Here is a 21447-nt window from a genome sequence, read left to right on the forward strand (position 1 = left end):
GTGTCGGCTTAATGTGGGAGGAAAGCCCCAAGTGATGCAGGTCTCAGACGTTTACCACTTCGGTGAAACCAACGAGCATGGGTATGGTGCTGACAAACCTAGAAACATAATCGGGGAGAACCTGGATTCGAACCCACAATCATAGGTTTCTGGCGTGCCGAAGGGACCCAACTCTGCACTACGAACTGTGGCGCCTTAGACGACTGGGCCACCCGAGCCCCCCTAAGTGGTTACTATCTGAGGTATGCATCACTGAGGTCTTTTGTCCCACGTCAAACTGAAACCGGGACCTTCTTTTCAGTGTGGCGTGAAACCAAACTTATGAGATTTTTATGAAAACTTATAGGGACAGGAGCGGCAGGGTAGCCTAGTGGTTAAATCGTTCGCTCGTGCCGCCGATGACCCGGGTTCGTTTCCTCACACGGGTACAACGTGTGAAGCCTATTTCTGGCGTCCCCCGCCGTGATATTTCTGGAATATTGCTCAAAGCGGCGCAAAACCATATTCACTCATTCACTCACTCATTAAAAAGACACATGTTGCCGACGTGTTCCTCATTGATGAAACCCATGAGCACGGGTAAAGTGGCATAAAACCGATGAGCATCATCGGAATGAATCTGAAATTCCAATCCACAACCAGCGGATCCTGTCACGACTAGGGGATGTAAGTCCGTACTGCAAATTGCGGTACGCTAAACCAGAGGGTTGCCGACTTACTGTTGGTGAAAGTTCAAAGTGACGCCGGTTGAAGACGTTTACCACTTTTCTGAGGCGTTGATGGGACAAGGGTCAGTTGGGATTCGAACCAAGGATTATCGGACCCTTGCACACCTAAGTAACGCATCTCTACAAAATGACGTTTTAGACCACTAGGCGTAGTTCACAGACCGTTGTTAGATAATGGCTTGCTTATTCAGCAAATCAGATGTAATCAGCTGTGAACAGCCAGTTGTAACATCACGTGATAGATAACTGTTCTTCAAAATCTAGCCTTCTAGAAGGTATGTGACCATATGCCTCTCCTTAAAAAATACCAATATTGTTAAAAATAACATCCTTCAAAGGTATTCCCATCAAGTGAAAAGTAACTATTTTGCCTTTATCTTGACTATATATATTCCGTATTTGTGTCATAAATAGTTTAGGAATTACAAAAACGCTGATGACACAACACAAAAAATACCTATATATATGTATCGACACACACGGGTCATTCTATTCTTTTCGATCTATCCCCAGTGAACGATGAAGTTTCTAGTCGTTTTGTCGTCTCTAGCGGCTTTGGCTTTAAGGTTGGTAGTACTTTCATATAAAGCAACAAACATATGCTTTGTTTAAACGTATTACAGCTAACTGTTTAATTGCTATTTTTTATATTGAACTTGGTATTATGGCCATGATACTCTATATGTGCGAGCTGGGGATTGCACAATTTCTTTTAAAATGAGGAGAGAGGAGGTGCACAAAAAATCAAATAGTCACTAATTGTTATTTATAATTTGGTGTTGATTCAGAGACCATGCTCAACTGATTCATACGCTTATTAAACTTTAACATGACAAATGCCGTCGGTTTCAATTGAAATTTCCGGGCATTGGATAACCAATAACAACACCTTACATCGCAAAACACGTAATGTATATCTCTTTACTGAATTGCAAAGACATATTCATTGCCGACAATTTAGCATAATATGGCATTCGTGCATATGGTATGGATATTCCTACAGTCTTGCTTGCCGACGATACTACACTTATTAGCGCATCGCCGAGAGGCTTACAAACATCCCTTGATAGTGTACATACATATGCCTCAAGGTGGCGCCTAACATATAATCCATCAAAAAGCGCAATAACTGGGTCCACCAAAGCAAAACGAAAGGGATATAACTTTCTTTGTAAACTTTGTAAACTGACTCTACGGTGTATGGTGGAATGCTTTTAACGTGTAACCTGTCTTGTAAAACAAAGCAAGACAAAATATTAACTCCCTAAGATCTTTAGGATTAGATAGTTTTGATCTTCATCCAATTTCAAGCGTGAAAATATGGCTCAGAATGATATCCAAAACCAGCCTTTATGGATGCAAATTACTCTATGACACCAAGGGTCAACATGCCGTTCTGTTGGAAGGTACGCAAAGATATTTTGCCCACATTGTACAGGGTCTTGATCTCCTTCAGAATCTACTATTTCGAACCTTGGACTTTGGACAATTACTGCATATATTGATAAATGCAAACTTTTATTTCTTGGTCGTTTATGCAATCTTAACTGTAATAACTTTGCAAAAGATATTTTTTGCGCGTCCATTGCAAGCCCTGTCAATTCAAAGACAATCTGTGGAGAGCCTAACTTTGTGTGAAAGTTTCATCACGCAGTAAACTTTCGAAAGAGTGCATGCTCTGTATTAGGCATGCTTTCGACGATGACAGTCACATTATTTTACATTGTGAAGCGCTTATATCAGAAAGAAATGCGTTTTTCTCTTCTCTCATTGACTTACTTGACGTTCAAAAACATGTTGATTTTGAAATGCAAGACGACACAGATATGTTATCATTCTTATTTGGGGCTGAAACAAAATTTACTCACAATCTGGATCGACACACCTGGAAAGCTATTATACTACAATTCGCCTGGTATCTGTACAAACTAAGGCATCTTTTGAGGCTCCAACAAACTAAACTCTAGGTTTAAAAACTGGAGCCTTGTAAATATCGTTGATTGTCGTAATTGGGGCTGAGGTGAGGTGAGATGAGATGAGGTGAGGTGAGGTGAGGTGAGGTGAGGTGAGGTGAGGTTTAACATCGCGTTCAAGATTATTGCATATATAGCGACAATCAAACATTCATGTGTGGTTGTGTGTGTGGTTGTGTGTGTGTGTGTGTGTGTGTGTGCGCGCGCGTGCGTTCCCTGATGTAAGGGTCGATTGGACACAATGGATGCCGAGTATATTTAATTGTTGTGTTTTCAATATATTTTCGGCGGTCGGAAATGGTCCCTTTGATTGTCGATTGAAGTGACGACCGGTTGGCGTAGCTGGCTAGTATGAATTGATCTTTAATGATGTGGATCTCATAAAGGATGCCATTCTGCCTTGACCACGTTAAACTATCATAAAGCTGTAATATTAGTGATAAAGATGTGGCCGCTTATTCCAGCCAACACGATCACCACAAGGACACCCAGGCTGTGGCGGGGCATCTGTTCAAGCTTGTGGACACAGACAGGAGCGGTGATGTCTCTGGTTCAGAACTGCTCGAGGTCTTCCATCAATATGACACTAATGGTATTATTGTTGAGTGTTGCTCTCTACACCTTCCTCCCTGTAATCCATCACTCTCTCTATACTGTACACCCTGTAATCCGTCACTCTCTCTACACCTTCCTCCCTGTAATCCATCACTCTCTCTAGACTGTACACCCTGTAATCCGTCAGTCTCTCTACACCTTCCTCCCTGTAATCTATCACTCCCTGTACACCTTCCTCCTTGTAATCCATCACTCTCTCTATACTGTACACCCTGTAATCCGTCACTCTCTCTACACCTTCCTCCCTGTAATCCATCACTCTCTCAAAACTGTACATTACAGCTGATATGTCGTTACAGGTGATACATCATTACAGGTGGTATGTCGTTATAGGTGATATGTCATTACAGGTGATACATCATTACAGATGGTATGTCGTTATAGGTGATACATCATTATAGGTGATATACCATTACAAGTGGTATGTCGTTACATGTGATACATAATTACAGGTGGTATGTCGTTACAGGTGATATGTTATTACAGGTGATACATCGTTACAGGTGGTATGTCGTTATAGGTGATATGCCATAACAGGTGATACACCATTACAGCTAGTATGCCGTTACAGCTGATACATCATTACAGGTGGTATGTCGTTATAGGTGATATGCCATTACAGGTGATACACCATTATAGGTGATATACCATTACAAGTGGTATGTCGTTACAGGTGATACATAATTACAGGTGGTATGTCGTTATAGGTGATATGCCATTACAGGTGATACATCACAACAGGTGGTATGTCTTTATAGGTGATATGTCATTACAGGTGATACATCATTAAAGGTGATATACCATTACAAGTGGTATGTCGTTACAGATGATATGCAATTACAGGTGATATACCATTACAGGTGTTATGTCGTTTCATGTGATATGTCCTTACAGTGGATATGTCGTTACAGGTGATATGTCGTTACAGGTGTTATGTCGTTACAGGTTTTATGTTGTTACAGGTGATATGACGTTACTGCAGATATGTCGTTACATGTGCTATTTCGTTAAAGATGATATGTCGTTACATGTGCTATATCGTTACAGGGGACATACCATTACAGCTGATATGACGTTACAGGTTATATGTCGTTACAGATGATACGTCGTTACAGATGATATGTCGTTACAGGAGCTATGTCGTTACAGGTGATACATCATAACAGGTGCTTTGTCGTTACAGGTGATAACCGTCTGACCGAGAAGGAGTTCTACATGGGTCTCTGTCTTCACACCCCCGAGATTTGTCCGGAGACGGTGGGTCTCTTCCAGGAACTGGACACCCTCAATGAAAATGTTCTGTGGCTCGAAAACATGCACAGTGTATACAGTCTTTTCGACACAAACGGTATGTTCCCCGCGTTACACAAACAGTATTTCCCATATTTTGGATTCAAGCGGTCAGCTTTGTCTCTTTGACCAAAAGGTAGGTGCTATAAATCAAGTTGATACATAGGACATATCTACTTATTCCCTAAGCATGTGTTTAAAACAACGAAGGACAAGAGGGTTTAAATGTACTTACTCCATTATCTACGAGGTATAGCATACTCATGACATAATTGTGACTTCTTCACCCATACTGTCCTTTATGACTGGAATTGTATTACCACCAGGATGTTCCGAAGTTTGACCTGGTGATATCGTTGCTCATGCTATCAACCCCTAGTCTGAAGGCTTATTGAGTTGAGTAATAATATTCCCATGTTAATCAAATGCTTAATTTATTATTTCTTTGTAATACAACACACATTTACTATAATTATAGTTGGTATGTTCTGCAGGAAACGGCGCGATTACCCGAAGCGAATTTGTCACCTGGATGACAAACGTGAGTAATGCTGACAAATGATTGAATGATGATTCATGTAGTCTCAGTACCAAGATTTTGTATCAAGACTAGATATTTTTGCACCTCCAGGTAAAAAAACATATTTTTTTAAAATCTAAAACTTTGAGCCTGAAATTCCTTTAAAAAAAACACCACCTTGGGATCTATAGCGTGGACTGGCGCGGATGAAGCATCACAGTATGGACTGGCGCAGATGAAACATCATAGTCTGCACTGGCGCAGATGAAACATCATAGTATGGACTGGCGCAGATGAGACATCACAGTCTGCACTGGCGCAGATGAGACATTATAGTCTGCACTGGCGCAGATGAGACATCATAGTATGGACTGGCGCAGATGAGACATCACAGTATGCACTGGCGCAGATGAGACATCATAGTATGGACTGGCGCAGATGAGACATCACAGTATGGACTGGCGCAGATGAGACATCCTAGTCTGGACTGGCGCAGATGAGACATCACAGTATGCACTGGCGCAGATGAAACATTAAAGTAAGGACTGGCGCAGATGAAACATCACAGTATGGACTGGCGCAGATGAAACATCACAGTCTGGACTGGCGCAGATGAGACATAATAGTCTGGACTGGTGCAGATGAGAAATCACAGTCTGGACTGGCGCAGATGAGACATCATAGTATGGACTGGCGCAGATAAAGCATCACAGTCTGGACTGGCGCATTTAGACCATTTTGTGGGGGATGTGTCATGTACACATTTAAAGCAGATTAAAAAACAGAACAAAACAATTTCGTCTGCCGTAGATGAAACAGTAAAGTTTCGACCTTCTGACATGAAACGGCATAATTCCGACTAACGTAGATACAATAGTAACTATACATAGCCTGGACTAATACCGGTTCTATAGTGCTAGTCTTGTGAGATACATTGCAGCAGTTTAACATGCATGGATACCAGACTCAGACACGTTATACTGACTCCGAGACGACCATACTTTAATGCCAAGTCAGGTAGGGTAACCACAAATACCGCCTTTAACATATTTTGGTTTGACGCGGCCGGGGACCGAAAGACCAACCTTCCGCTCCCGGACAGACGTTCTAGAAACATTTAACGCAGATGGAACAACATAGATCAAACCTACCACTGAAGTAGACGAAACAACATAGATCAAACCTACCACTGAAGTAGATGAAACAACATAGACCAAACTTACCACTGAAGTAGATGAAACAACATAGACCAAACTTACCACTGAAGTAGATGAAACAACATAGATCAAACCTACCACTGAAGTAGATGAAACAACATAGATCAAACCTACCACTGAAGTAGATGAAACAACATAGATCAAACCTACCACTGAAGTAGATGAAACAACATAGATCAAACCTACCACTGAAGTAGATGAAACAACATAGATCAAACTTACCACTGAAGTAGATGAAACAACATAGATCAAACTTACCACTGAAGTAGATGAAACAACATAGATCACACCTACCACTGAAGTAGATGAAACAAAAAAAATTCCACATACGTAGATGAAACATCCTACAGTTTCGACAAATGCAGATGAAAAAGTACAGTTTGGATTACCGCCGTCTGTCAGTGGGCACACTCCACTGTATTATTATATTAGGTAGGCTGATTCCATAGACACACTTATCCACTCAGCATAAAGAAAGTTTTTCACTTTCTTCTATTTACCTTCACTACGTTTATGTATAATTTTGTAAATTTGGTGTTTCAGAAGCTGGACGCGATTAAACAAACTCTACCAAAACACTAAGGTAAAAGACATAGCATTGGGGGGGTGCGCCGCGGGGGAAGAGGTGTGTGTGTGTGTGTGTGTGTGTGTGTGTGTGTGTGTGTGTGTGTGTGTGTGTGTGTGTGTGTGTGTGTGATGGAGGGTCAGAGTCAGAGCAGCGTGGTTGGCGTAGGCCAGCCTTGAGTCTACCCGGCCAACCATAAACGCGTTCACCGAAATTCGACTGTAAATTCTTATTATTAACAATTTCAAATTCTGGTACTTTCTTATTGACGTATTCAAATTTAATTCAATTGTGCTATATGAATGTCCTTCACACTTCCAAATTTTAATTCTATTTTGCAGGTGACGCTGTACCTCGTGTGAATTGTGATTAATAAATATCAGTAACTTATGTAGCTGTTTGTGTTTTTAGTCGAGCACGGGGTTCGAATCCCGGTTCGCAATGTATTATATTATAGATTTGTCAGGACCATACCCGTGTTTTGGGGATTCATCAAAGAGGTAAACATCTAACAGCTGTATCACTTCGGGCTTTTCTTCCACATTATGCTGACACGCCGAACTAGAACTGAAATACTGTTCAGAGAGGCGTCAAACCAACCTCACCAACACACCCATACACCCACCCACCGCCGTAATGTAACTGGAAAGTAGCTGAGTGCGGTGTTAAAAAACAATCAAACCATGGCGACACGCAATGCAGCCAGGCCGCACAGAGGTATCGCATGTTCCTCAAATAACTCGCTTGGTGACATGCATTGATAACAGGACAACACTCGATACGCAACCAGTTACATATTCTCTGACAACGTATAATTATGACACACACTTGCGGCCTGGATGGCCTTGTTCACTTTGCAATGTTTTGCAATGTTCATGCCATGCGGAGAGACTCATCGATTAAACAGCACCTCTTGACTCAGTCGTGATCACTCGTGTCATTAGGAACAAGCCGAATGTCCTCTTGCTAGATACGAAAAGGGACGAGTGTTGATGAATGCTTTTTTAATGCTCCAAAGTCACCAGAGAATGGGAGACAGCCACGGGGTAATTCAAAACTATATTTTCTGTGGATTCGCTGTGCAGAGTTGCGTTCCTTGGGCACGCCAGAAACCTATGATTGTGGGTTCGAATCCCGGTTCGCCCAAATTTTGTTTCTAGGTTTGTCAGCACCATACCCGTGCTCGTGGGTTTCACCGAAGTGATAAACGTGTGAGACCTGCATCACTTCGGCTTTCCTCCCACATGAAGGCTAGCTGACACGCCGTCATATAACTCGAAAACAGTTAAAAGCGGCGTTAAACACAACTCACTCACTCACTATAATGTGTGGAGATAAGTACTCAGTTCCAGGAAGGCATTCTGTCCCGGAATCCCATGGGAAACACGCAGCAACATGGACAGTATGAGTTGTAGCAGGATCCCTCGTGGTACGTGAGGTTTTATGCGTCTCTGGGGCCTGGGGTATAATACCAGGCGGGACGCATAAAACATCATGTGATCCTGATACAACGAATATATCTTACCGATATCTTTTAATGTGACATTGTAAAAGAATTAACACAATTTCAAAATTGATAAACAACAGATGTTCGATTGAGCTGAGGTTAACTTATGCTATGTCACGTGACTTCAATTGACTCAAAAAAAGCGTGCGGCTTTTTGCTTTGAAGGGATTTATTCTGTCTCTCAGAAATCCACGTGCAGCCTGTATTGTTCGCGACGGGGTATAAGAGATATATTCCTCCGTTGAGAAATGTATTCCCCACCGAGGCGGGTTACACAGTGTTTTATCAAGATCACGTGGACCAATTAGATATCATAATCCGACATGGAGGTATTATGAAGTATTTTATCAAGATCACGTGGACCAATCAGATCTCATAATTCTAACATGGAGTTATGATAACGGCTTTAATGGTCTTCATGCGATATGCACGGATCATGGAGTGATGGGACTATCAACAAGAACAGTTAGACTTGTTTTTTATCGCCCAACTCAACAGTATTATTACTCGGCGGGTCGTAATAAACACCCCGTAGTACAGTTTCTAACATACTGTACCATATTTTCTCATCATTACAATCATTGCATAACAGACATACAAGCTTACATTATAAAAAACATTTTCTGGCTTATTTGACAGTAATATTGACTTCCGGGCAAAAGGAAGTATACAATGAATGAATGAATGAATTGTTTATTTGAGTGTCACGCATAAAATCCAGATTAATAGCCATATAGATAAAATACATCATATTTTTTTATGCAAGGCCTGGGCAGGCCTAGGAGACACTATTACTAGTATATATAATACAATGATTCTGTATTAAAAATTTATATATATATATTTCATGTAAAAGGTTACATACAGTTATTTAAAATGTGTTGACAAAACGCTTTCTTCGGGATTACATATTAAAATACATTTGACCAAGATTGCTAAGAATGCCATTATTATTTAAAAACCGCTGCATTTGCTCATCTAGAATATTATCTATAAAAGAAGGGTTATTGAAAAAGTTTGGTAAAACAGATGTACGAATATCATGATAAAATGGGCACTGTAAAAGAAAATGGGTTTCATCTTCAACACACTTAAGATTACAAAATTTACAAATGCGTTATACACCCATGTTAATTTGATGGTGGCTAAATATGAAAACGAACAAGAAATGTTTATTCGATGCTGATGTATTTGATACGGGTGTCACAGTTGTGTTCAAAAGATATATGCATTATTAAAGTAAAATGGTGATAGTGTGAATTTATACTTGTAGTCCACACAACGTAACTATACAAGTATATCTTGTGGTATATTCCTTAGAAACACACGATCAGCCATAATACAGATCACATATACTTACTGACCTGGGTCATGGGAGATGACAGCTTGTTTTTTCCTAGATTGGTTCACCTGATCTTGGTCACATGTCAAGTGCTTGTTAAGGATAGGCATTGTTGTTTTCTTTTCTTTTACCAGCTCTTTTACACCTTAATCAGGTAAGTCAAAGTGTGGCGTTTCTGAGGGATGGTCAGTTACTTGAACACATCTAAACATACTCATTTGATCTTTATGCTTTGTTCCATGATGAAAAGAAAACACACATGTTTCGTAATTTCTAACAATAAGCATCTTTTGGTTTAAATATTAAAAAAACAATCTGGATTGTTACATCATCGATTGGTTGAGCGGAAACAACCATGGCAACAGGGGTAAACCCCACATGTTTCGTGATCACGTAAAATAAATACAATTACAATCCTTCTGTTATAAGTAACTTGATTTTCTTGAATCATATATAGATAAATAGTTTGGTAAAATTATTCTACTAGTTTGTAATGAATATATATTGAAATTTTAGATTTACCATCGTGCTGTTATCGCGATAATAAGAAATACAAATTTTAAGTCAGGTACAATGATATGGGAAATGTTAACATAACAATATTCTGACTCATAAAAAATCATTCTATTGTAAACATTCAGTGTTTTTGGTATCTGTATGAGGGGGCACGGGTGGCCCAGTCATCTAAGGCGCCGCGCTTCGCTGTGCAGGGTTGCGTCCCTTGGGCCCGCCTGAAACCTATGATTGTGGGTTCGAATCCCGGTTCGCCCCGATTATGTTTCTCTGTTTGTCAGCACCATACCCGTGCTCGTCGGCTTCACCTGTGCTCGTCGTCTGAGACCTGCATCACTTCGGTCTTTCCTCCCACATTATGCTGAAAACACTGACACGCCGTGTTAAATCGGCGTTAAACCCACTCACGCACTCACTATTTGTATGTTGTAAGACCAGTCCATATAGGAATAAAGAGAACAGGCAGGGATTACCTGCTCACTGGCTTATTTGTTGTTTGAGCCTGTAGTGGTTTTGGCCTGTAGTTATTCTGGGAGGATACCCTTGCGTACGGTTGCCCTAGGCCCTGGTATTGCCCGCCATTCCACCCAAGCTAGGCCACATTGACAGGTGCGGGGGCTATGGCGTACACTCTCCGCCTAAGAACATACCACAGATGCTCTAATGGGGACAGGTCAGAGGACTTAGGGTGAGGTGAGGGGAAATGTGGTTTAATGTCGTGTTCAAGATTATTGCACTGCACTTATAAAGCGACGTGCATGCATGTGTATGTATGTGTGAGGCTGTTTTTACTAGTCCGGACTAATGCCGATTTATAGTGCTAGCTCACTGAGATACCATGCCGCAGTTTAACATGAATACCCCACTCAGACACAGTATACCGACTCCGAGCCGACCAGTCCTTGTTTTAGCCCCTTAATGCCGAGCGCCAGACAGGGTAACCACAAGTACCATCTTTTAACGTCTTTTGGTTTGACGCGGCCGGGAATCGAACCCCGGACCTTCCGCTTTCCGGGCGGACGCTCTAGATCTACCACTAGACCACGGAGGCGGTCAAGAGAGCACTTAGGGGACTAGTCCAATGTCCGTATGTATCGTCTGAAGATAATCGGTGGCGACCTGAGCATGATATGGTCTGGCATTGTCATCTTGCTGTTAAAATGACTGCCGACAATTCTAGCGAACGGTTGGTTGGTTTGTTGTTTAACGCCGCACTCAGCAATATTCCAGCTATATCACGGCGGTCTGGAAATAATCGAATCTGGACCAGAGAATCCAGTGATTAATATCATGAGCATCGATCCACACAATTGGGATCGATGACATGTATCAACCAAGTCAGCGAGCCTTACCACCCGATCCCGTTAGTCGCCTTTTACGACAAGCATAGTCACCTTTTACGGCAAGCATGGGTCGCTGAAGACCTATTCTACCCCGGAATCTTCACGGGTCTCTAGCGAACGGTACAACGACAGGACGCAAAATTTCGTCAACGTATCGCTGAACAATCAAAAGTCCATTCACAATAACCAAGTCAGCACCGCCTCGCACTCTTACACTGCCGCCCCTAAACTGATCATGGTCAAGGACTATGCACTGGCCTAGCACTCGCCGCTACGTCGCCAACAACGTTTTCTGTCATCTGCGAATCGCATGCAAAACCTTGCTTCGTCTGTAAAACATAGTGTTAACGCACAGCTCTTCCTGATGTTGCCTAGCCCACCCCAATCTTGCCGCTCACAGTAACCTGTTAGGGTTACACCCGTCACAGGACGCTTTGCTTTTCAGGACATTCGTCACTCGCCCTTTTCCGTAACCTGCAAGAAGACTCGTCCCCCTATCAATGAATGTCATGTGCGAAAATACGACAAACCAATCAGAATGCGCGTATGATTTCAAGTTCTTCGTCAAAGAATCCCTCAGAAATAATTTTTGATTTTACATATGTCTTGCATCTAAAAATATACCCAAGACACAGTTTAATGTGTTCATACTGTATAATTCCACATGTCCCGATGTACTTTAAATTGCATCTGAAATATATATGATATATGGGGAAATATATGTGAACCACTACGAAACTAGTTGACAGTTGTTTTAGGTATGCCCGTTTGCGCTGAGACGGATCTCTGTACATACCCTAGAGAGTTGATTCACAATAATGGTAAACTTTATTTTTAATGAAATAATCGGTTTGCTTTTATTTCGCATCTTTGTTTTCCAGGATGATCTGCTTCCTTGTGCTGGCTCTTGCTTGCGGTGCCCTAAGTGCCCCGACGTAAGTTCCAATTACGTAAGAAAATAATTAGAATTAGAAAAACAAATTTAAATTAAATTGAATTAATTTATGACGTTTCGAGGATTTTATTTATCAATTCGAAATTTTCTTTGAAAAAAATCGCCCGTGTTTGCCTTCTCCAAAATTTGTTTATCTATCATAAAACACGTGGATACATTTTTAATACACACAATATTTCGAAACAAAGTATTGGTTTCCCAAGCGTGTAGAGCATGTACTATTTCTAATTTCTGAAAGGAAGATCTACAAATGCAAAATTGTATGTATGTGTCGATATCTGTTACTGTTGTTTAATGCAGGTGTCGACATTGAAGTATTGTTGTTTACTTTAAGCAGGTAGGTGTGGATTTTATTGTTTACTGCAGCGGTCGGGTAGCCTAGTGATTAAAACGTTTGCTCGTCACACCGAAAACCCGGGTTCGATTCCCGACATGGGTACATTGTGTGAAGCCCATTTCAGGTGTCCTACGCCATGAAATATCTGGAATATTGCTAAAAACGGCGTAAAACCATACTCAGTCACTCAGGCAACAGGCAGGTGTCGATATCTGCTTCTATTGTTTACTGCAACAGGTATGTGTCGATATCTGTTTCTGATGTTTACTGCAGCAGGTAGGTGTCTATATCTGCTTCTGTTGTTTACTGCAGCAGGTAGGTGTCGATATCTGCTACTGTTGTTTACTGCAGTAGGTAGGTGTCGATATCTGCTTCTGTTGTTTACTGCAGCAGGTAGGTGTCGATATCTGCTTCTGATGTTTACAGCAGCAGGTAGGTGTCGATATCTGCTTCTGTTGTTTACTGCAGTAGGTAGGTGTCGATATCTGCCTCTGTTGTTTACTGCATTAGGTATGTGTCGATATCTGCTTCTGTTGTTTACTGCAGCAGGTATGTGTCAATATCTGCTTTTGTTGTTTACTGCAGGAGGTATGTGTCGATATCTGCTTCTGTTGTTTACAGCAGCAGGTATGTGTCGATATCTGCTTCTGTTGTTTACTGCAGCAGGTAGTTGTCGATATCTGCTTCTGTTGTTTACTGCAGCATGTAGGTGTCGATATTGTAGTTGTGTTGTTTACTGCAGCATAAAAATGTCTTTGTTCTAATGTTGTTGTTTTACCGTTTCTTTACCCTTTAGAACTGCACCGAACTTAACGGCGCTTCTCTCACAAGCATTCAACAGAATCGATGCTGATGGGAGCGGCTCTGTTGATGTGTCAGAATTCCTCAAGGTCTTTGACCAGTATGATCTCAACCGTAGGTTTCGTTTAGACACATATTGCCACTGTAGGCGACGCAAGACGCCCCGTGGTTTAAGACGTAGCAATTCATTGTATAGAGTCAGTTAGCCGTGCAAGGATACGTTGATCGCGAGATCGAAAGCAAGATTCCTGATGGTGATATTTGGTTTCGGCGCTACTATTCGTCCAAGTGGGATTCACCAAAGTGGTTAACGTCTACAACCTGCGTACCTAAGGGTTTCTTCCCAAATTAGCCTTTGACAAGCATTATAACTTAATGATATTTACGGTATGAAACATACGAGGTATTACAAAAATCTCTATATCATATGATATCACTCTTGCAATCAATGCTTAAGATCTAGTCTGCTTCGGAAATCTATTCTATCCCTTAATCGTCAGTGTATGTGTTGACCAAGACTGACATCGTCAGGAGGGTGTGGTATGGAGAGAGACAGTGACGGTACTTCCACAGATTCACTGTGCACATATACGGCGACAAGCTTTGGGTACCAGGGGCCTTATCTGTCCTGGAAACGAAGAGTATTCTTCAGAGTTATGTTGATTAAGACTGACATCGTCGGGAGGGTGTGGTGTCGAGAGAGACAGTGTACTACCACGCTTCGCTGTGTACATACAGTATCTTGTTCTAAATGCATCTCGAATCGCATCGACAGGGCAATACACCGATGGGACAGGACACAGTGAAACCCCGTTTACCCGGACGGTGCCGCTGCCTGTGAAATCAGATTAATAACACATATCTGGTTTAACGAATCATGAAATTATTTAAATGTCTCCTGATGTGTTCAGCAATCGTTCGGAGGGCGGGTACTGCAGATTAACAGGGGTCAGATAAACAGGGTTTCACTGTAAACGGGTGTGAACCCACCTACCTGACCAATTGTTGCTCGTACGTCAGTATTACTTGTGTACTAGGTAAATATAAAAGCATGCGTTCGTTACTAAATATAACTTCTAACTGGACGGGTGGCCGAGTCGTCTAAGGCGTCGCGATTCGCTGTGCAGAGTTGCGTCCCTTGGGCACGCCAGAAACCTATGATTGTGGGCCCGAATCCCGGTTCGCCCCGATTATGTTTCTAGGTTTGTCAGCACCATACCCGTGCTCGTGGGTTTCACCGAAATGGTAAACGTCTGAGACCTGCATCACTTCGGGCTTTCATCCAATATTAAGCTGACACGCCGCGATATAACTGGAATACTGTTAAAATCGGCATTAAACCCAACTCACTCTAACTGGACGAATTTGAAAAGAAACCAAATTGCATACACGTGGTGTAACTTTTAATAATTAATATTTTCCACTGAATAATCAAAATGTTTTCAATTTTAGATGATGGCAAAATGACAATTGAAGAGTATATGACTAGTACTCACGTGCCGAAAACCTTTGCTCAGGAGGTCTACAAGACCATAGACTCCGATCATGACAATGCCATCAAGAGAAGTGATATGAACAGCGTCTTCGCGAAATACGACACCAGCGGTAATAAACCTTGACTTGCGATGAACACATGCTCACAGTGATTGTACTTATCACTACAGTAAAACCAATTTTACTGAAACTCAGCCGGACGTTTTTGTGAGTTTTAGCACTGGATCCAGAAAGAAAGGGAGTGGGTTGTGTTGTGTGCAGGGGTGCGCAACCCCCTATTTTACATATTACCTGCACCTAGGGATGGGGTGGTGCTGTGTGCAGGGGTGCGCAACCCCCTATTTTACATGTTACCTGCACCCTCGGTCACGTCACTTTGTGACATAGGTAATATGTGCACGCCCTGTTTCAAAATCATGGATCTGCCTCTGTTCACTGTGTACGTAAATGATGTTAATAAGTTAAAATTATAAAACATTTATTTACATAAGCAGATTGTTAGTTTAACAGAAGACTGCCTCCGTGGTTTAGTGGTAGAGCATCTGCCCGAAGAAGGTCGGGGTTCCATTCCCGGCCGCGTCATACCAAAAGACTTTAAAAGATGGTACTTGTTGTTACCCTGTCTGGCGATCGGCATTAAGAGGCTAAAAAAGGACTGGTCGGCTCGGACTGTGTCTGAGTGGTGTATTCATTTGAAACTGCGTCATGGTATCTCAGTGAGCTAGCACTATAAAATTGGCTTTAGTCCGGACTAGCACAAGCAGCCTCACATACATGCATGCACGTCTCTATATAAGAGCACTAATCTCGATCGCGACGTTAAACTCCCATTTCACCTAACCTAATTCAATAGTATTCTTATCCTAAAAACGACCCAAAGCTAATCCACGTCATGATCTTTTCAGGTAATGGCCTCATCAGTCTCGCCGAATTCGTTACTAAGTACAAGGAGGTAAGATACCCTCGCCCTTACAAGGAGGCATTTTGACCAACTACTTTTGACAAATTTGCACATCAATCTCAAAGTACACAGTTTGAGCTGGAAGAAGAACACGGTCATTTGAATACTTTTGAAGTGTGGCGGTACGTGGTCCTGTGTACAGCGAGCAGGTCACTGATCTATGTTTAAAAGTTTCAAATCAAACTATTTTTGGAGAAATAATACCATGATACGTGATAGATAAACTTAAGCATGGATATATAAGAGAGTAATATCGCTAAGTTAACATATTGGGAATTGAAAATCAAACATATGATGAACTCAACTGAGAGGTACTGTTTCATTGCTCCTCAGTTGATAGCAGTCCTACATTCCTGCTCGTGGTACACGCCAGGCTGGATATAAAGTGCACTTTTATCTCCTTTTGTTAGCGAATGGCAGCGTCTAAGGCTCAAAGTTGCCTTAGCCTAAACACACGCACACACGCACGCACGCATGCACGCACGCACGCACGCACACACACCATATATATATATTTGGCAGATGATCCTGTATAACTCCAACGATATGAGGGGCGGTCGGGTAGCCTAGTGGTTAAAGCGTTCGCTCGTCACGCCGAAGACCCGGGTTCGATTCCTGACATGGGTACAATGTGTGAAGCTCATTTCTGGTGTCCCCCGCCGTGATATTGCTGGAATATTGCTAAAAGCGGCGCAAAACCATACCCACTCACTCTAACGATATGCAGACTTATTGTATTTGAACACAAAACGTTACTGTATATGAAACGACATTTCATGACAGTTCTCGTATTGCTTTAGGCTAAGGCAAAATTTGAGTAGTTCCACGAAATAACCCTTAATGACGTCATCATATAGAAAGTCTCTCCGGAAAGCGGAAGTGGGTTGGTTCGATCTCCGACCGAGTCATACCAAAATACGTTAAGAGATGGTACGTCTTTTTGACCCACTACATATTGTTTCAGATCATTCAGCATGTCAAGTGAAACATTTATCATTTGTGCGTACAATTTGAGGACAAATGATTCATTTTAATTATTTTTTATTTTTTCTTCCAGATTTTCGCGCAGGTCCAAAAGAACTTGTCTGGTCAATAAACGTTAAAGGCAAACATAAACGTGTTTAACCTCCATTTCTAAACTCGTGGGCGAAACACACCCACAGGCCGAATTCCTCGAAGAATGCGGAGTAGCTACACGTGACCACGTGACAGACTCGAGCTGCTTCGGCGCATGCGTATGTCATGATCAGTCACTCATACCCGCGACTCGCTACACAATATCCTATTTCAGCTGAACATCGGACCGTATTCAATGTCCTGTTTGTCGGCTGCTGTCACACTTTGACTTTAGCCAATAATGTACCCAATGTGGTAATATAGACACATCACCCCTGGAATGTAATGGACTAGGCCATTCATGTATATTCATCGGGATCAAAAATCAAGTTTGATTGTTTGTTTACACTGTTTACCGTTGCACTCAGCAATATTCCAGCTGTATGACGGCGGTCTGTAACAAGACAATCCAGTGACTGACATCAAGAGCATCGATTTACCCAAATACGATACGATGACATTCAACAAGCAAGTCAGAGAGCTTGAGCACCGATCACGCCCACGAGTACGGCTTGATGCTGAGAAACTTAGTGAGGAACTAAGTTCTTCTTCACTGCTCTCTCATGACGTTACATAAATAAGCAGACATTAGTAAACATCACGTGGTATGGACGCAGTATCTGATGGGTTGTAAGCTATCAAAATATGTTTGAGAGCCATTTACACGTCAAAATCTAGTTTGACATCACTAAAATGGTGGCCAAAGTATTAATAAAAATATAGTCCGATTCCATTTCTAGCCAACAGTTTGTGAAACTTCATAATGGTCGCACACAAGGTTTCTCGTGTGAAGCCATCTTATGTCGCGTCTATTTGTTGTGAAGAGTTGCGTCCCTTAGGCGTGCTGGAAACATGGTTCGAAAAGTCCAAGTTCATCCAGTTTATATTTCTTGAATTTTTAGCATCGATTTCGGCTTCGAACTATTCTATGATGCATTGAAAAACAATTGAAATCTTAGCAGTACTTATAAGCACAGGGACGGTAACAATTTCAAAATAATACAAATGTTATAATACAAACTAAATTTAAATATGTGCATGTTCTAATATCCTATAAAAAATAAGAACTGTGCCAATGTTAGAAATAATATCCATAAACCCCTCTGAAAATGACAGTAATATCATAATTAAAATTATATTACTAATCCTTTAACTGAAGCAGTCCTCTACACTATACATTCAATGAAGAAGTTACTAATCCTAAACTGTGGGGACAGTCTTGGCACTGGATGTTTGGAGAACTGTGGAGTGCTGAGAGCAGTAAGGCGATGTACAGACATATAAGAAAGATAATTTTACAACTGCAAACGCATTCAGCAAAGTGTATATGGAATTAGATGTTTAATAATGCTAGATGTAGTCTCTCTTGTAATTATATGAGAGTCAAATGGTGAAGAGACTTTTGACTTCAAGTGGTATGTGGCAAACTCAAACAGCGAGTATGTTCTCGTTAAGAGCATGGCTTAAACTGCACATTCCTATCGTTCTTCATATATATTTAATAAATTATACCTGGCATTTGGACATCGAAACTCCAATGACACAAGTATGTGAAAATTTAAAGAGAAAAACAACAAACTTTCTGATGCAAGCTATTTTGTAAACAAATTAGCACAAGTCTAAATTGTTTATGCCTTAAGTGGGAGATAAATGAGGCACCCCTATATCAAATGAGTCTTGTCCAAATGCTTTGAAATAAATTATATATCATTATCGATACTTAAACTTGTAATTTTCAATGTAGAGTGATTCACAGAGTATCACTACTAATTCCTTCTTTGAGAAATGTATGAGGACTGGTAACTATTGTAGTTTTAGTCAGAGAGAAGCGGAGACCCCAGACATTTATATTTAACTTGTGAAAAGGTGCACCTACTATTACAATAACTTGTAGGTATACATCTTAAACTTAAAATCTTTTAAATTTGAATTGCAAAGTATTTATTCATGGCGAAACTTGTTAAGTCTTTCATTCGTCAAGCCGATATACCGGGTACACTGGGTACAATAAAGCCCATTCCTGGTGTCCCCCGCCGAGATGTTGATGAAATATTGAAAAAACGTGGTGTAAAAGCATATTCCTTCTTTATATTGCAGAATTTCTACAATTTCTAAAATCTCAAACTTACCAGCAAATACGTTCATTTTATTTTACTTTGAATATGTATTCTCGGTCAACAACCCCCACCCCCCCGAAAAAACCCAAAGCTATTTCGTGGCTATTCCATCCGCCTCAGCGTCCAAGGGCTGTATTTAAGCAAAGTCGCTATCTTCCACGCATTGACCTTTGGCGTGTTGTGATCGAGTGTTCCGCAGTTAACTAGAACAGTCAGACTATACTGACAAAAGGAACTGGGAGAGGGAAGACAAAAACACTAATCATGGACTACGCACTTTAACGGTCCAATAACGTTGGTGCCAACAGAACTGCTAGAACTGCTAACAGAACAACGATTATATTGAAATTGGTAATAACGTCAAAAAACGTCAAAACAGCCACAATGAAAATAAACGTTCTTGAAAATATTCGTGAATCCACTGGAATTAGAGTAAATTTAAATGAAATTGACGTTATTGTGTTTTGGCGAGAACATTGAACATTGAAAAGCAACAAAAATGGTATTTCAAAGGAGAAAGAATTGAAAATGTGAATATTAATTTAGGAACGATCCTTACTCCAGAGTTGTCGTGAGCAACACATTCAGTCGTCTTTCTGCTCAAGAAAACATATCAATCAAATATATCAAGTACTATCAAAATATGAATGGATACCTGTCAAAGTTTAGATGTAATAATTTCAGTTTAAATGTGGAGCTTTTAAGACAGTTACATTACATAATGAACGATAGTGCCAATTCTGTTTCCAAAAAACAGTGTGAATATATTGGATACCATGTTATGTTTACATGTGAATAATATGCCACAATAAGAAGAAAGTACCCCTTTCCATATTACACTGAATCTCCATCTATGATGAAATTCCCACAGCTGATGCAAACGGGTGATAAACTTATCCTTCAAACAATGTCCAACAAATTATAATAGATAAGAAACACAAATTAAGAAACACATAAATACGTATTGTTTCATGAATGAATTTCTTATATAAATTTTAATCCAGCATACGTGATTTATCATTCTATTCTAATGTATACTGAACAACAAAGGTTCCTGTGACAATGAATAAGATTTAAAGCAAAGTTGTGTTTTTTACCAAATCTGAAATAAATTCGATTTGCAACAGAATCCTGTAAGTGTTCAAATGGTTTAATTTGCCATACTGACTTCAGAAAATGCTTGATTACATAAAAAAAACCATGAACATGCCAAAATGTCAATTTACAAATCAATAGCGTGTGTGTCCACCTCTGGTTTTGGTGCAAGCAACGCATCTTCGTCTCAAGGGGCGGTCGGGTAGCCTAGTGGTCAAAGCGTTCGCTCGTCACGCCGAAGACCCGGGTTCGATTCCCGACATGGGTACAATGTGTGAAGCCCATTTCTGGTGTCCCCCGCCGTGATATTGCTGGAATATTGCTAAAAGCGGCGTAAAACCATACTCACTCACACACTCACTCACTCACACACATCTTCGTCTCATGGAATGGACAAGGCGTCGCACAAAGTCCAGTGGGATATCTGTTCTGTCCCGGAGTGTCTGTAGAACACATGGTTGACGTCGAAGGCGCCGATCCATCTCATCCCACATGTGCTCGATTGGTGAGAGATCAGGGGAGCGAGCCGGTCAGTGGACGACATTGGCGTTGTTTTGTTGAAGAGAATCCTGAACAAGTCGAGCAATAAGAGGACGGGCGTTGTCATGTTGAAAGGTAATGCCTGGGCCATGGCGACGCAAAAACGGTAAAACAACAGGGCCGATGATCTCGTCGCGGTAGCGCTGTCCATTGAGATTTCCCTCTACCAGTATCAAACGGGTCCTCTGCCTTGCTGTAATCCCACCCCATACCATAACGCTGCCGCCCCCGAACCGATCTTCTTCCATGACACAATGATTGACGTTACGTTCCCCTCGAATGTCGGTACACTCGAATCCGTCCATCGCTGTGGCTGAGGTAAAAACGATTCTCGACAGTGAATAGAACTTGTCCCCACTGCATGGCCGTCCAGCATAGACGCTGTCTGCACCACTGTAGACGTACTTGACAGTGGTTT

General features: G+C 41.3%; 3 protein-coding genes across 3 annotated transcripts in view; 2 read left to right on the top strand and 1 right to left on the bottom strand.

Annotated features, from left to right (window-relative positions):
- Positions 1-9803, bottom strand: part of LOC139459533 (uncharacterized) — a 24069-nt gene extending 14266 nt beyond the window's left edge. The window contains exon 1 of the mRNA XM_071241061.1: positions 9780-9803. Coding sequence (XP_071097162.1) covers positions 9780-9788 — 9 coding nt within the window. The 5' untranslated portion in view covers positions 9789-9803. The remainder of the gene's footprint in view (positions 1-9779) is intronic.
- On the top strand, positions 957-7295 carry LOC139459534 (uncharacterized). The gene is made up of 7 exons (XM_071241064.1): positions 957-1003; positions 1242-1294; positions 3166-3293; positions 4500-4664; positions 5101-5147; positions 6887-6926; positions 7250-7295. The coding sequence occupies exons 2-6, from the start codon at positions 1248-1250 to the stop codon at positions 6923-6925; spliced, it is 426 nt and encodes a 141-aa protein (XP_071097165.1). The 5' UTR covers positions 957-1003; positions 1242-1247; the 3' UTR covers position 6926; positions 7250-7295.
- On the top strand, positions 9787-17277 carry LOC139459531 (uncharacterized). The gene is made up of 6 exons (XM_071241060.1): positions 9787-9911; positions 12495-12548; positions 13702-13820; positions 15159-15311; positions 16106-16152; positions 17219-17277. Exons 1-6 carry the CDS (start codon positions 9787-9789, stop codon positions 17255-17257), a joined length of 537 nt encoding a protein of 178 aa, XP_071097161.1. The 3' UTR covers positions 17258-17277.
- The last annotated feature ends 4170 nt before the right edge of the window (positions 17278-21447 follow it).

Source organism: Haliotis cracherodii, unplaced genomic scaffold, assembly GCF_022045235.1.
Source record: "Haliotis cracherodii isolate W230 unplaced genomic scaffold, xgHalCrac1.p SCAF_13, whole genome shotgun sequence".
NCBI lineage: Eukaryota > Metazoa > Mollusca > Gastropoda > Lepetellida > Haliotidae > Haliotis > Haliotis cracherodii.

What these genes read in the sequence shown, in the direction of transcription:
- LOC139459534 (XM_071241064.1), top strand. Translation starts at nt 1,248, where the DNA reads ATGAAGTTTCTAGTCGTTTTGTCGTCTCTAGCGGCTTTGGCTTTAAG. An exon ending in CTAGCGGCTTTGGCTTTAAG is followed by an intron (nt 1,295 to 3,165) that starts GTTGGTAGTACT and finishes CGCTTATTCCAG; the next exon opens with CCAACACGATCACCACAAGG. An exon ending in CAGTCTTTTCGACACAAACG is followed by an intron (nt 4,665 to 5,100) that starts GTATGTTCCCCG and finishes TATGTTCTGCAG; the next exon opens with GAAACGGCGCGATTACCCGA.
- LOC139459531 (XM_071241060.1), top strand. Translation starts at nt 9,787, where the DNA reads ATGGGAGATGACAGCTTGTTTTTTCCTAGATTGGTTCACCTGATCTTG. An exon ending in TGACCAGTATGATCTCAACC is followed by an intron (nt 13,821 to 15,158) that starts GTAGGTTTCGTT and finishes TTTCAATTTTAG; the next exon opens with ATGATGGCAAAATGACAATT. An exon ending in TCGTTACTAAGTACAAGGAG is followed by an intron (nt 16,153 to 17,218) that starts GTAAGATACCCT and finishes TTTTTCTTCCAG; the next exon opens with ATTTTCGCGCAGGTCCAAAA.